Source organism: Lepisosteus oculatus, chromosome 12 (genome assembly GCF_040954835.1).
Source record: "Lepisosteus oculatus isolate fLepOcu1 chromosome 12, fLepOcu1.hap2, whole genome shotgun sequence".
Taxonomy (NCBI): Eukaryota; Metazoa; Chordata; class Actinopteri; order Semionotiformes; family Lepisosteidae; genus Lepisosteus; species Lepisosteus oculatus.
This window is the reverse complement of record NC_090707.1, coordinates 11,821,365-11,834,084: the sequence shown is the minus strand read 5'-3', so window position 1 is coordinate 11,834,084 and position 12,720 is coordinate 11,821,365. Positions and strand designations below refer to the sequence as shown.

The following is a 12,720-nucleotide window of genomic DNA, read 5'->3' as shown; positions in this document are numbered from 1 at the left end:
CAGCATGCACATACATGTATTACAGCACTGAAAAAATGTTACACTTAACACCTAGGTGATAATATTCCATTTAATGTTTTTTTTCAAGTTAAGAGTATTGTGAAATGTTTTAAAAAGTAACACCTTTACAGCTATAAAGTTTGATTTGTTCATAGTAATGGAGGAAAAATAGCATTGGATACTGGATTGTGGTGTATAAATCCTACAGATGATACAAGATAAAAGTTCATTCAATAAAAAAAGTGTAATGTTTTTTTTTGGTATACATGGAATGTCCAAATATTTTGTGCTAAGACATTAACATTTTACATGTATTTTATGTTTTTATGATCTGTACATATTTACATTTTTGAAATTTGTTGTAGGGTGTTTCATCAAATGCGTCTTGGGAGCAAGCCATGAAAATGATTATTAACGATCCGAGGTATAGGTAAGTATCGTGTGTTTGCTAGTTTTGGTAGCCATTCAGAAAAGCACATTTTTATTACAAAATGTTAATCATTTGCCGTTTTTGTTTTAAAGTGCTTTGCCGAAACTGAGTGAAAAAAAGCAGGCTTTTAATGCATACAAAGTACAAACTGAAAAGGAAGAAAAGGAGGAGGCTAGGATTAAATACAAGGAGTCCAAAGAAACATTTCAGCGCTTTCTGGAAAATCATGAGAAAATGACATCAACTACTAGATACAAGTAAGTGTTAGTGTGTTTGAAAACTCAAGCACATTTAATACATATTTGTTTACACCTAACGGGCTTCAGTGTTAAGTCACAGCTGGCAAATGATATTATAAAATAAGTTAAAATTGTATAAAATAGTATTGTAATATTATAGAAGAAGCTGAGAATTTGTATGAAGAATTTAGAAGCATCTGTTTCTACTTAATTAGGTTAGTGCCATCTCAGTTTGAACTGTTTTATGGCTTCTTACATTATTCCTCTGACATTTTCAACCTAGCACAGAAATTTTACCAGAATTCAAATCCTTAGCCTTTGCTTAGAATTTATTCTTGGTTCATGAAACATTTTCCTGTAATGTTTCTGACAGTGGTTCTGAACAAGATATTAGTTTTTTCCCCATAGCAATAGAAGCTGTCTGTTGGTATTCCTCTCTCCTTTAGTTCTGCTTTCTGGATTGATTTATGAGATTAGTTCAATATTCACACGAAAAGACTGCTTTAAGCCCACTTCAGAATATTTATAAATATCTGTAATTACTTCAATTTATTTAGAAATGCATTACATGCAATGAAATATGATTACATTGCCGCAATAACAATAAGATTGGATATAATTTTAGTCTAATAAGTCTAATATTAAAATTTTTAAGTTAAATTGTGCATGAAGACAAGTCTCAATATCTCTATTCTAAATAAATGTGTATATATATTTTTTGATGAGATGTCTGCATATGACTCGATCCTAAAAATAAATGCTGAATGTGGGCATATTTAAGCAATAGTTAAATGAGCTGGAGGATTGTTTTTGGTTTTAAGCAAAATCAGAAAGAGGCTGGACTTCCATTTCTAGTTTAGTATAACTTTCATTCTCTAGTAGTTTCAGAAACAAATTATGCAAATCTGAAATTGAAAACTGAAGTTGTTAATGTTGTACAATAGTAATGTTTAATAGAGTAAACTAAACAATAGAGTAAACCACTAGTTCTGCATTTAGTGGTTGTTTCTGAGGGTAGCCATGATGCTCCTAAACCTTTTTCAATTTTTATACTCTAGGTATTGGCCATTTGGTTTTGAGGACTAAGGAATGTTTTATCATTTAAAATTTAGAGGCATTCTCTTTTCCCCAAAATTGTTCTAAACTCAGTATTGCACACCAAAGCTTCCTACCTTCTTTGGTCTTGGCTATGGTTAGAATATAGCTCTTTATTCACAGGCAAAACAGATACCCCTTTTATTATTGTGATTATTAACAGTATGTCAGGTATGCAAACTTCTGTATATCTTATGAGCATTTTTTACCTTCACCAGTGCTGGAATGAACACAGTTGTGGGGAAAAAATAAATATTGAGGGCAAAAATGTATGCTCATGACCTTGTCTTTCAATTGTGCATGCCATATTATTGTCATGGTCATTAGGCTTGTTTCCTGGAGCTGACTGTTCCTTTATTTAGTGCACAGCTGCACATTGTTTCTTCGAGACAGGCTGAGAGATGACCACAGGATCATACAATTAATATTGCGTTAAAAGTACCATAGCAGTGTTGTACACCAATACACCAACAGCTTCACTGATACTGCACCTTGTAAAGTGTGTTTTATTTTATTGGTATCCTGCTTCACATTTCTACAAATAGTGTTTTCTTAACATGTATAGTAATTGAAAGTTTGGGGGGGAACAAAAAATAATAGCTATGCTTTTAAGATGCATTAAGACTTCACCCTGCATGTAAGATATGGTTTGAGTATACAAATAAAGGTCCTGCACTTATTTAGGTGCATTTCAAACTGTGTTTTAAAGAGTAGGCTGACTGGAGTTTTGATCCAGTTATGGGATGGGCAGTGTGCCTTCAGGGAAAAGGACTACATTTTGAAAGAACTTGGTTGCAGTTCCTTAAAGGCATGGTGCCATTGTATTGACATCACACTATGTGCTTTAGTTAACATTTGGTGAAACATCACCCATACACCTGAAATTGTGTGTGTGTGCGCATTAACACATGCGTTTTAAGTTATAATTTCAGTCAAGATTAAACCCTTTACAAGTTTTGAAAGTGTTCTTTTGATATACTGTATGGAAATATTTTAACAATCTGGATTATTGTACCTTGGCCAGATCATAAATAGAGTTGTTTGAAAATATGAAAAGGGAGTTTATTAAAACATTTGTATTCTTAAATTAAGTGGTATGCTTATTGTTGGTTACCAACAATTACATTTAAAAATCTGCAAAACATACAAATCATGGATTAAAGTTAGATTTTCGTTAAAAACATTTTTGAATGCTATTTTCTTGTACAACACTGCCATCTTGTGGCAGATAGGGATATGGGGTAGTCAATTTGGATGGTGCATACATATGTAAAAATACTGGTTTCATGCAATAATTTGGGATCCAGGTTGATTTATATCTAACTTTATTTGCTGTGTCTCGCTGTATAATAATAATAATAATAATAATAATTATTGCTTACACTTATATAGCGCTTTTTCTGGACACACCACTCAAAGCGCTTTACAGGTAATGGGGACTCCCCTCCACCACCACCAACGTCTCTACCACACTGTTTTGCCTTGCCCCCTTTTTCATGAAATTACATCTGTACAATAGGAAAGCTGAGCAGATGTTTGGAGAGACGGAGGTATGGACTGCTGTTCCAGAGCGTGATCGGCTGGAAATCTATGAAGATGTTTTGTTCTATTTGGCAAAAAAGGAGAAGGTGGGGAAAATGTACCAGTAGATGTGGCCTCTTCTCATTTATAACCACTTGTTTTCTTTATGTATTCTGCATAACTCATAGCCAGCAATATATATAATACATTTGATAAAGTTTTGTATTAAACTTTTTTCCATTTTAATTTTACAACTGCTTTTCTCATCAGTGTCCCTCGTCTGATTAAGTGCTTGTTGTTTGTACACTATTAAATGTAAAAAAAATAATCCCATTGTAAGGTTATTGGAAAATGAATACATATTCATGGATGTGTGGACCACGTGTCTTTACACATGGTCTGCACAGAATTAGGTAACTGATTATTTTTTTTTGTCTGTCTGCCATTTCTAAAATGCATTCAGAATCGATTATTTAATTTCTATAAAAAACATAACTTTCAGGAACAAGCAAAGCAGTTACGAAAGCGAAACTGGGAAGCCCTGAAGAATATTTTGGACAACATGGCCAATGTAACGTATCGTACAACGTGGTCAGAGGCACAGCAGTACCTGCTAGATAACCCTACATTTGCTGAGGACGAAGAACTGCAGAGTAGGTTGAAATAATTTATTTTGATGATTGTTTCTTGAGTTGCAGATGTGAGTACTGGGTATCCTGCTACTAATCAATAAGATTTTTCACAGTCTTTTGCATACAGCTTTCCCAGTATATTTAAAAGCACAGTCATTTTTTCTTGATCAAAAAACATCTATATGATGACTAAAAATGGCTAAGTCATAAGAAAATCCTATAAACATTTGATCCTTTTGAATTGAATCAGATAATTTCAGAGCTTTTAACTTAATGTCTTCCTGGCATATCAAGGTAATCGATTATTCTAGCAAGACTGATATCTTGAATATATTTATCATGCACTTCTGCTTGTTTTCTAGATATGGATAAGGAGGATGCTCTTATCTGCTTTGAAGAACATATACGAGCCCTGGAGAAAGAAGAGGAAGAGGAAAAGCAGAAGTCGTTGTTGAGGGAAAGACGGCGACACCGCAAAAACAGAGAGGCCTTTCAGGTAAGAGACTGGCTGTCCAACAGCAATGTAGCGCAGGTCGGGAACCAAGGGATACGGCGCATTGTTAGCTATAGCAAATGTAAAAGCAGAAACATTTCCCTGCTCATTTTTTATACGTCTAATCGACAAATGTAAGGCTTATGCTATGCAAACGTATTATACGATACATTTTCACTTACGACTGTTGTTGTTTGGCTATTATAGAATTGTAATAACACGTCTTATTAATAATTATTAATAACATCTAATAATGTCTTATTAAAGTACAATGTACAGTGTTTTTTTTCACAGCAGTAGGGTCTTTCACATCACTTCAATGCTTTTTAGCCATGACTTAAACGGTAGCTCTGTAAAAGTAAACTTATTGCTGAAATTATTCAGACAATGCACACGTAAGCGAAGATAGGCAATGTGGAGCAAAGCTGAAGGCTGCATGTAGTTTATGAAAAGCAAGGGATGCCTCTACTAATATATACTAGGCAAGTCATTTGTATGATATGATAAAAATGCAAAAATAATTGCTTAACACTGTTATCAGTGTGAAACATGTTTCATATTATATATTAATAATATATAATATATTATATGTAATATATATATTATATATGTTTCATATATTAAGTGTCTTTTAAATGTATTATTAATAATTAGGTATATTTAAGGTTTTTGGTATGCATCAAAGGGGTAATAACATTCACCTTTTTATGTAGTTCTTGGAAGGCCTAAAGGTTTTCTGAATTTGTTCTCTGAAATTAATTAATTCAATTTTGTTTTAAAGAAATTTTTGGATGAGCTTCATGATCATGGTCAGCTACATTCGATGTCTGCATGGATGGAAATGTACCCAACTGTTAGCTCAGACATCCGATTTGCGAACATGCTGGGACAGCCTGGTAAGAATGTTGTGTTTGTGTTATAAGCTGAAATTGTAAAGGCATTTCTCTGCTACAGTTATTGAGTCACTAATTTACAGAACCATTAAATGAACAAGCTAGAGAAACCAATACAATCAAGTTGATCACAAGTTATTTTGTGAAAAGCCAAACACTTTGATTATTGTTTTTTGCCAGTATTATGTGACATAAGACACATAAGAAATTAACAAATGGAGGAATACATAAATAAGATGTGGTGGGGCTCATGGACTATAATCAAGAAATAGTAAATATGTGGTGCTTAATTTTATCACTTGTCTCTTTTAAAATCAATACAAATAAACAGTTTTAGTAAAACTACATTAGGGCTTCGGTCAGAAAACTTGAACTTAACATTTCTCTTGTTTATGTTTGTTCTTAGGTACTACACCACTGGATCTTTTTAAGTTTTATGTTGAAGATTTAAAAGCACGGTATCATGACGAGAAAAGAATTATAAAGGACATACTCAAGGTAATCAACCTGGAAAGTCGTCAGGATCTTGGAAATTTGGGGCTGGTCCTGGAAGCACATGGCAAAAGACTGGATTGCATCCTGGATTGGGACCCTAATCCCCTTTTATCAAATAAATACTGTTGTCCAGTCTTACCGTTAAAGTAGTCTTATTTTATTCTGTTTGCAGGACAAAGGATTTACTGTTGAAGTCAATACCAGCTTTGAAGACTTTGGCACCGTTATCAGTTCAGATAAACGAGCCACAACACTTGATGCTGGAAACATCAAACTCGCCTTCAACAGTGTAAATTTGCAATTCTTTCTCTTCAATTCCTTTATGAACCATGCCACATCAGATATTAGCCAATTCATTTATGCACAAAAAAGGAGTTAATATTTAGAAATATGTACGTGTTGGATAATTGCCCTGCACGTCCTCATCCAAATAAACTTAGGATAATGGAAAAATCAAGTTTGTTTTCTTGCTAATAACCAGAAAAGCCTTCAAAGTGTTTACAGTAAAGGAGCTTGTGTATGTTGCTGCCGAGAGTCGGGGTAACATTTAAAACAGAAATGTGTAAGAAAAAAAGACTAACCCATTATATTTCAAGTTTTTTTAAAACCTCCCGTGTTCATTTCATAGTTCTACATTGACGGTTAAAGAATTTTACATGCCCATTTTAAATGCTTAAATGGTTTCTATGTCACACCTACCAAGACCAGAATACCTGATAATTCATTAAAATAGAATCTTGAGTCTTTTTTAGTTTATAAAAGTAGAACCTTCTCGACTCTTTAGATTCGTTCTATTAATAAAATTATAATGGTAAATTAATTAAGAAAATTAATTTGGCCACCTATTCCTTTCCTAGTATTTTTAACTTGTTGTAAAGGAATGTCTTTGGTTAGTTCTTTGTTTGGTAAAGGCATATAGAAAAACAAATCAAGATGTGAAGTGAAAACTATGTGGAAGTACTTTTAAAACCTACAGGAAGCACTTTTCACTTCAAGTGTTGTGGTAGTGTGAATTGGGATACCAAACAAACCATGTTGTTGAAGCCAATACCATGGTCTCTTTCACAATACCACTGAATAACATCCTTTAACTGCTGCAAAAACATGCTTGATAGACCAATTGGCTTCATCTCATTTGTAACCAATGAATATAGTGTGAAACTCTTGACATACTTTGTCAGATTATAGTGGTAAAGTGGATTATAATACTTTGTATTCTGTGGAAATCCTTTTTGTTTCAGTTGTTGGAGAAAGCAGAAGCAAGAGAGCGAGAGAGGGAGAAGGAAGAAGCCCGCAAGATGAAAAGAAAAGAAGCTGCTTTTAAGAGCATGTTAAAGCAGGCCACCCCACCACTCGAGCCCGATTCAGTGTGGGAGAGCGTATGTTTCCTTGCAGCTTTGTCTAAGCTTGCTTCTACTCATTTAGTCAAGTGTGATTTTTTTTTTAATTAACCTTAAAGTGATGATTTAAATGTATACCAAACATTCCATCCACGAGTTAACATGCCAAAGGAAAGCCAGTGTTCATCTCGCTGTATTGGATGATATTCTTTTTATGTGTGTGGGGGGAAAAAGTATGTGATATATTAAGTGTGAGATCATATCTAAACATCCTTAATGGTCTTGGAAATTGAATTTTTGACACTTGTTTTAACAGAGTGAAGTTACTCTTTCCATGTTGACTAAATCTATATAGTATATTGTTCTAGCGGCCATCTTTTTGAATGCACTGCTCAACATGACTTTGTAAAGCATCTCCTTTTGTGGTTTAATTTATATTGGAGTTTGGAAGTGAGGTTCTGTTGATTTTTACCCATAATTAATTCATTTGTTTGTTTCTTTACCTAGGTTCGAGACCGATTTATAAAGGAATCAGCCTTTGAAGATATAACACTTGAATCTGAAAGGAGAAGGATATTTAAAGATTTCATACATGTTTTAGAGGTACTTAATTCCCCGAAAATACTATGCAGTCAAAAAATCAACTTATTTTTTTCCTTCATTTGGACATTGCTCTCATCATCAGGAACACTTGCCTGGCTGGAAATAATTTTTTAATTAACTATATATGTTTAACCTATTAGAAATCTTGTACTTAACATACATTATTGTGCTTAGTTTGAAAAGTAAGACTTGTTTTTTTGTTAACAGCACGAGTGCCAGCATCATCATTCAAAGAACAAGAAGCATTCTAAAAAATCCAAAAAGCACCACAGGAAGCGCTCCCGATCTCGCTCAGTAAGATCTTATTTTAATTTCAGTTATTCTCTTTGCCGAATCCAAAACTTAATTTTCTCAAGGAAACCGACTTTGTGTTATTCCAGGGGTCTGATTCAGAGGATGATGACTATCATTCCAAGAAAAAGAAGCGATCTCCATCCAAATCCCCATCTGAGCGTTCTTCTAGTGCTGAATCGGGTAATTTGATTTAAAATGCTTTAAAATAGCATTGTGAAAATTCTGATTGCAGCTGATTTCTTATTTCTCCTTTACCTGAGAAACTCAGAAATGCAAGTTACATATGAAAAAAACAACTAATAAAAAAATGGCAATATAAAAATATTTGACGTGGTGATAAATATTTTCAGTTCAGTTACAGTGATGTTATAGACTTGATTTATATGTAGTACATTTTATGATGCATCTTTTTCAAGACAAATGCAGACACTGGCCGTGTAGTTTTCTTTCACATTACAGATCATAGTAATTCACTATTTCTGAAGCTGTTAGTAGATCATGTAATAATAGAAAATAAGCTGTGGTTTTAGGTCAAAGGAATTTTACCTGCTTCTGAATTTTAATTCTCAAGTGTAAATAAAACATTTACAAGATGTAAAGCATATTAAAGTAATATCATTATTAATCACTTACAAAAAACATAAAATGCAATATTTCAGTCGATTGCATTGTAGTCTTTGGACATCTGCAGTATGCATTGGTAGTTGTTTGTCCTCTTAAACATATTGTATTGTGACAGTTGTGCAACTCGAAATATGTTTTGCCAACTTTAAAAACATTGTATATAGAATTATATCCCAGGTGGTTATTTATTTGCTACGTTTTAGTATTCAGTTGACTACATTTTGTTCACTCCTATTGCCTGACCTGTGTTTTTTAGAGAGGAGTTACAAGAAATCAAAGAAGCACAAAAAGAAGGGTAAAAAAAGGCGCCACAAGTCTGTAAGTCTCCCCCTTGTATTATTTTCCCCAACCCTGTGAAGTATCACTCGGAAACCATTAATCAATTTGGGAAGAAAGCAGCATGGTATTTGTATGCTTGTTTTATATATTTTTTTATTTTACCCTTTCAAGGCCTCACCCGAGTCCGATGGTGAAAGGGACAGGAAGGGACGGGAGAGGGAAAGGGAGAGGGACAGGGAGCGTGACAAGGAAAAAGAACGGGAAAAAGAAAAGGAGAATGAAAAGTCTAGAGGAAAATCCCGTTCGGAATCCAAGCAGAAATCTCCGAAGAGAAAGCCTACAAAGGAGGAAGTAAGTTCCTGATCGGTGGAACTTCTGCTACTGTCATGTTTTCATTGTTGGTGTGAAAATTTTCAATCATTGTTACTCTAAAAAGCTTGTAAACATGGTATCTCGTATACCAGTGATTAATCCAGGTCCAGTACATGAAAAGGCTTCACTGGAAAAGTGCTTAACTTTTTGACCTAATCTTCTTGCCCTGTTATAACACAGTAATGTGCATTATATTATATAGGTGCAGATCTGCACGGTAAGGTAGCAATGACAAAACAATAATAAATACAACACCTGTGTGGGGTATATAATTTTGTATATGAGCATTTGTTGCTGATCAGTAAGTGAGCATTCAAACCTATTTGGTACAATTATAAATGTATTTCAAGCGGGCCATACGTACCATAAATTATAGAAATACTAGCCACAACCATGATATAGCATTTTGTGTTATCGGTGTTCCTTTAACAATAAATGCAATTAGCAGTCATTGCATCTTGCCAGTATAGCAAAACTTTAAATTCTTAATCATCCTAGTATTGAATATTTTTAGCGTTATGTACCAGAATTATTTTAAATATTGTTGTGATTACTGTACACTCGTTAAATCTGTTCCATTGGAAAAAAAATACTATGTTTTTGTTACTGGTAAAAATAAATCAGCTGTGCAAACGCTTGTTTATACAGATTTTTACTAAAAAAGCGGGGTGTATTTTAATCCCAATTTTTTTTCCTGTGTGAAGTTATTCTCACCATAGTGAAGGCGCTTTGCTTTGCAGCTACTTACTATGTGAGCTTAGTTATTTTGATCATTGAACAACCTGTTTAATCCTTTATAATTGTAATGTGATGGGAGCAGAACTTATTGCCATTGCTTTTATTGCCAATGCTAAACAAAGAAAATATGGAAAGCGTTTATCCTAGCTGTAAAACCTGGAAGTAATAGGACTGAAAAGGAGAGATTTGTTTTTTAAATTATTTTTAATCTTGTTATGTGGTCTTAAATGGTGGTAATTTTCTTTTAATTTCCCATTGCTAACAGTTTTTGAGGAATAGTCTTTTTAAACCCAAGGGATGGGTGTATAATGTATATACACAGGTAAAGTTCATGGTTTTAATGTTTTGAGGGATCTGAGATTAGTGATCAATATCACTTGGAAACTCCTCTGTCACTATCACCAGTTTTACATACATAAGAAGGTAAGATCACTTTATTTGCCATATACAATTTCTTGCAGTAGGAATTTCTTTTCGCATACCCCAGCTTGCTCTCCATGAGACACACAGGCACACAGACAGGGAGAGAGAAGCTTGGGGTCAGAGCGCAGTGTCAGCCATTTATATAGTGCCCCTGGAGCACCTGGGATTAAGAGCCTTGCTCAGGGGCCCAACGGAGTAGGATTCCTCTGCCGGCCGCGGGATTTGATCCGACAACCTTCCAGCCACAGGTGCAGATCCTTCACCACAGAGCCACCACTCCGCCCTGAGACTGACTGTAATGATAATTGGAAAAACTCATTTCTACAACTATTGCTGTTTGACAACAGCTACCTATTGTACAAATCAAGCATGTTGGCTCCCCATTCACATTTATGAAAAAAATATTTTATTTAAATATAAATTGAACATAGGTAGAGGAAGCACAGTGAATGCTGTTTGTTACGAAGTTACAGTAATATCACTTGTTTTGTATGTGCAAAGTGATACATTAAAAGTACAACACTGAATACTGAGTACTGGCACTTACTCTGTTAACATCAGTGGGAATTAGACTAAGTGTATGCTTGGCAAATGGTTTCTGAATTGTTTATGGGATTGTTAAGAACTCTTTAAGTGCTGTATTTCCTAGGTGCATTTTTAGATGCTATTATAGACAAAAACTGCTCCTGGTTCAGGTTTTGCCAAGGATCACCAGTAATTCCTAATTGAAACCCAATATACACATATATGGTCTTATAGACAATATATTTTTCTACAAACACATCTTTCGCTTTTTATTTGCTTTTACCATTATAAAAATAATCTATGAACTGTTTCCGCTATTGCTCATTTTCTCATAAACATCCAGCAAACAGCAGGTGTCGGGAAATCCATAATGTACCTCTTTTATATCCTCTGCAATTTTAAATTCACTTTTTAGTTACACTAGATGTGGTCTAACCTATGTAAAATAATGCTAAAAATATTAAATCAGAACATGAACAGATGGCTTACATACGGCACATATCACCTTATTGACATTTCTCTGTAATTTGATTGTACTTTTAAAAACCAAAGCTTTTGTAGCATTTTGATTTCTGAAGACGTGGCAAATGATTTGCACTAAACCTAATGGCGAGCCCCAGATACAGAGTGTAGTGGGTTCATACTACATCAATGGTAATTTCTATTTTGATTTAGTTTTACATGTTGCATTTTAAATGTGGTTCCTTATTTGTGAAAACACGTTAATGTGACTTTTGTGCTGATGACTTTACATTGTATAGTGTTCATCTATGTATAGCTGTAGTTTCTTGTTGTTAACACAATTCATCTGATTTGTATGATGTCCAAATATCCGATGACCTGACTTTTTAGACTTTAGTTTCAAGGACTAATTAGCCTATATGCAAGTTAATTTGAATGTGTACTATGGAATGTGGTAACTTTGTGTTAAAGATTAGCAGGTGTTTTGTTCTGGGGAGTTTTGCCCTATGTTTAAAATTATTTTTTGATCTTCACTTGCTTTGTTTGCTCTCTAGGGTGGATGGGACACTTCGGGCAGTGAACTGAGTGAAGGAGAACTGGAGAAACGGAGGAGAACTCTTTTGGAGCAGCTGGATGCACCATGATGTCTTGTTGTTGTTTGAGCTCATTTACATTTTAATTCCTTGGATTTTTACGATTCCCCTTTTAATCCCATCCCATATGTGCTTGTCTTGCTCTAGCAAACCACTGGATTCATGTGATCTGTAATAGCTATATATGAATCCAAGAATACAATGCAAACAGAACTACTACCAGTTAAATATATTGTTTCCTTACACAAGGGGAAATCCATCCACATTTTCTACTTTTTTGTTAATCTATGTTCAGTGTAGGTTCATAAAGTGTAACTGATGCGTTTCAGAATATATTGTTTAATGAAAAATGACAACCTTTTGTATTTTTTTTAAACGTTAGTTCGAAACTAGAATATTTCCAGTTTAACTAATTGAAAACAACATTTTTGAGTTGTGGTAGCTGTATATAATTGTTAGGGATGAGCGTAACTTAATATCTGAAATGGTTATGGTACAAAGCTGTGATATGAGCATAGACTAGTTCAGTTTGCTACCCATGTGCTTTCAAAGATTATTTTGTTGTTCTCTTAATTTCTCATCAGTCCAGACAAGTCCTTGCCAAGCCCATTTATACAAGATTTTTAAGTAACTGATTCATGTCCAATCCACTACATATGTGCAACATTA

At 34.2% G+C, this 12,720-nt stretch overlaps 1 protein-coding gene across 2 annotated transcripts in view; it reads left to right on the top strand.

The window, feature by feature from the left end:
- prpf40a (PRP40 pre-mRNA processing factor 40 homolog A) overlaps nt 1-12,401 on the top strand; it is a 28,158-nt gene extending 15,757 nt beyond the window's left edge. For both annotated transcript variants that reach the window (XM_069196639.1, XM_015358733.2), the window contains 15 exons: nt 366-430; nt 523-687; nt 3,284-3,392; nt 3,788-3,938; nt 4,280-4,413; nt 5,192-5,306; nt 5,710-5,801; nt 5,971-6,087; nt 7,040-7,177; nt 7,646-7,741; nt 7,949-8,035; nt 8,122-8,215; nt 8,916-8,977; nt 9,110-9,289; nt 12,013-12,401. In XM_069196639.1, coding sequence (XP_069052740.1) covers nt 366-430; nt 523-687; nt 3,284-3,392; nt 3,788-3,938; nt 4,280-4,413; nt 5,192-5,306; nt 5,710-5,801; nt 5,971-6,087; nt 7,040-7,177; nt 7,646-7,741; nt 7,949-8,035; nt 8,122-8,215; nt 8,916-8,977; nt 9,110-9,289; nt 12,013-12,102 — 1,695 coding nt within the window. In that variant the 3' untranslated portion in view covers nt 12,103-12,401. The remainder of the gene's footprint in view (nt 1-365; nt 431-522; nt 688-3,283; nt 3,393-3,787; nt 3,939-4,279; nt 4,414-5,191; nt 5,307-5,709; nt 5,802-5,970; nt 6,088-7,039; nt 7,178-7,645; nt 7,742-7,948; nt 8,036-8,121; nt 8,216-8,915; nt 8,978-9,109; nt 9,290-12,012) is intronic.
- Nucleotides 12,402-12,720: the final 319 nt, after the last annotated feature.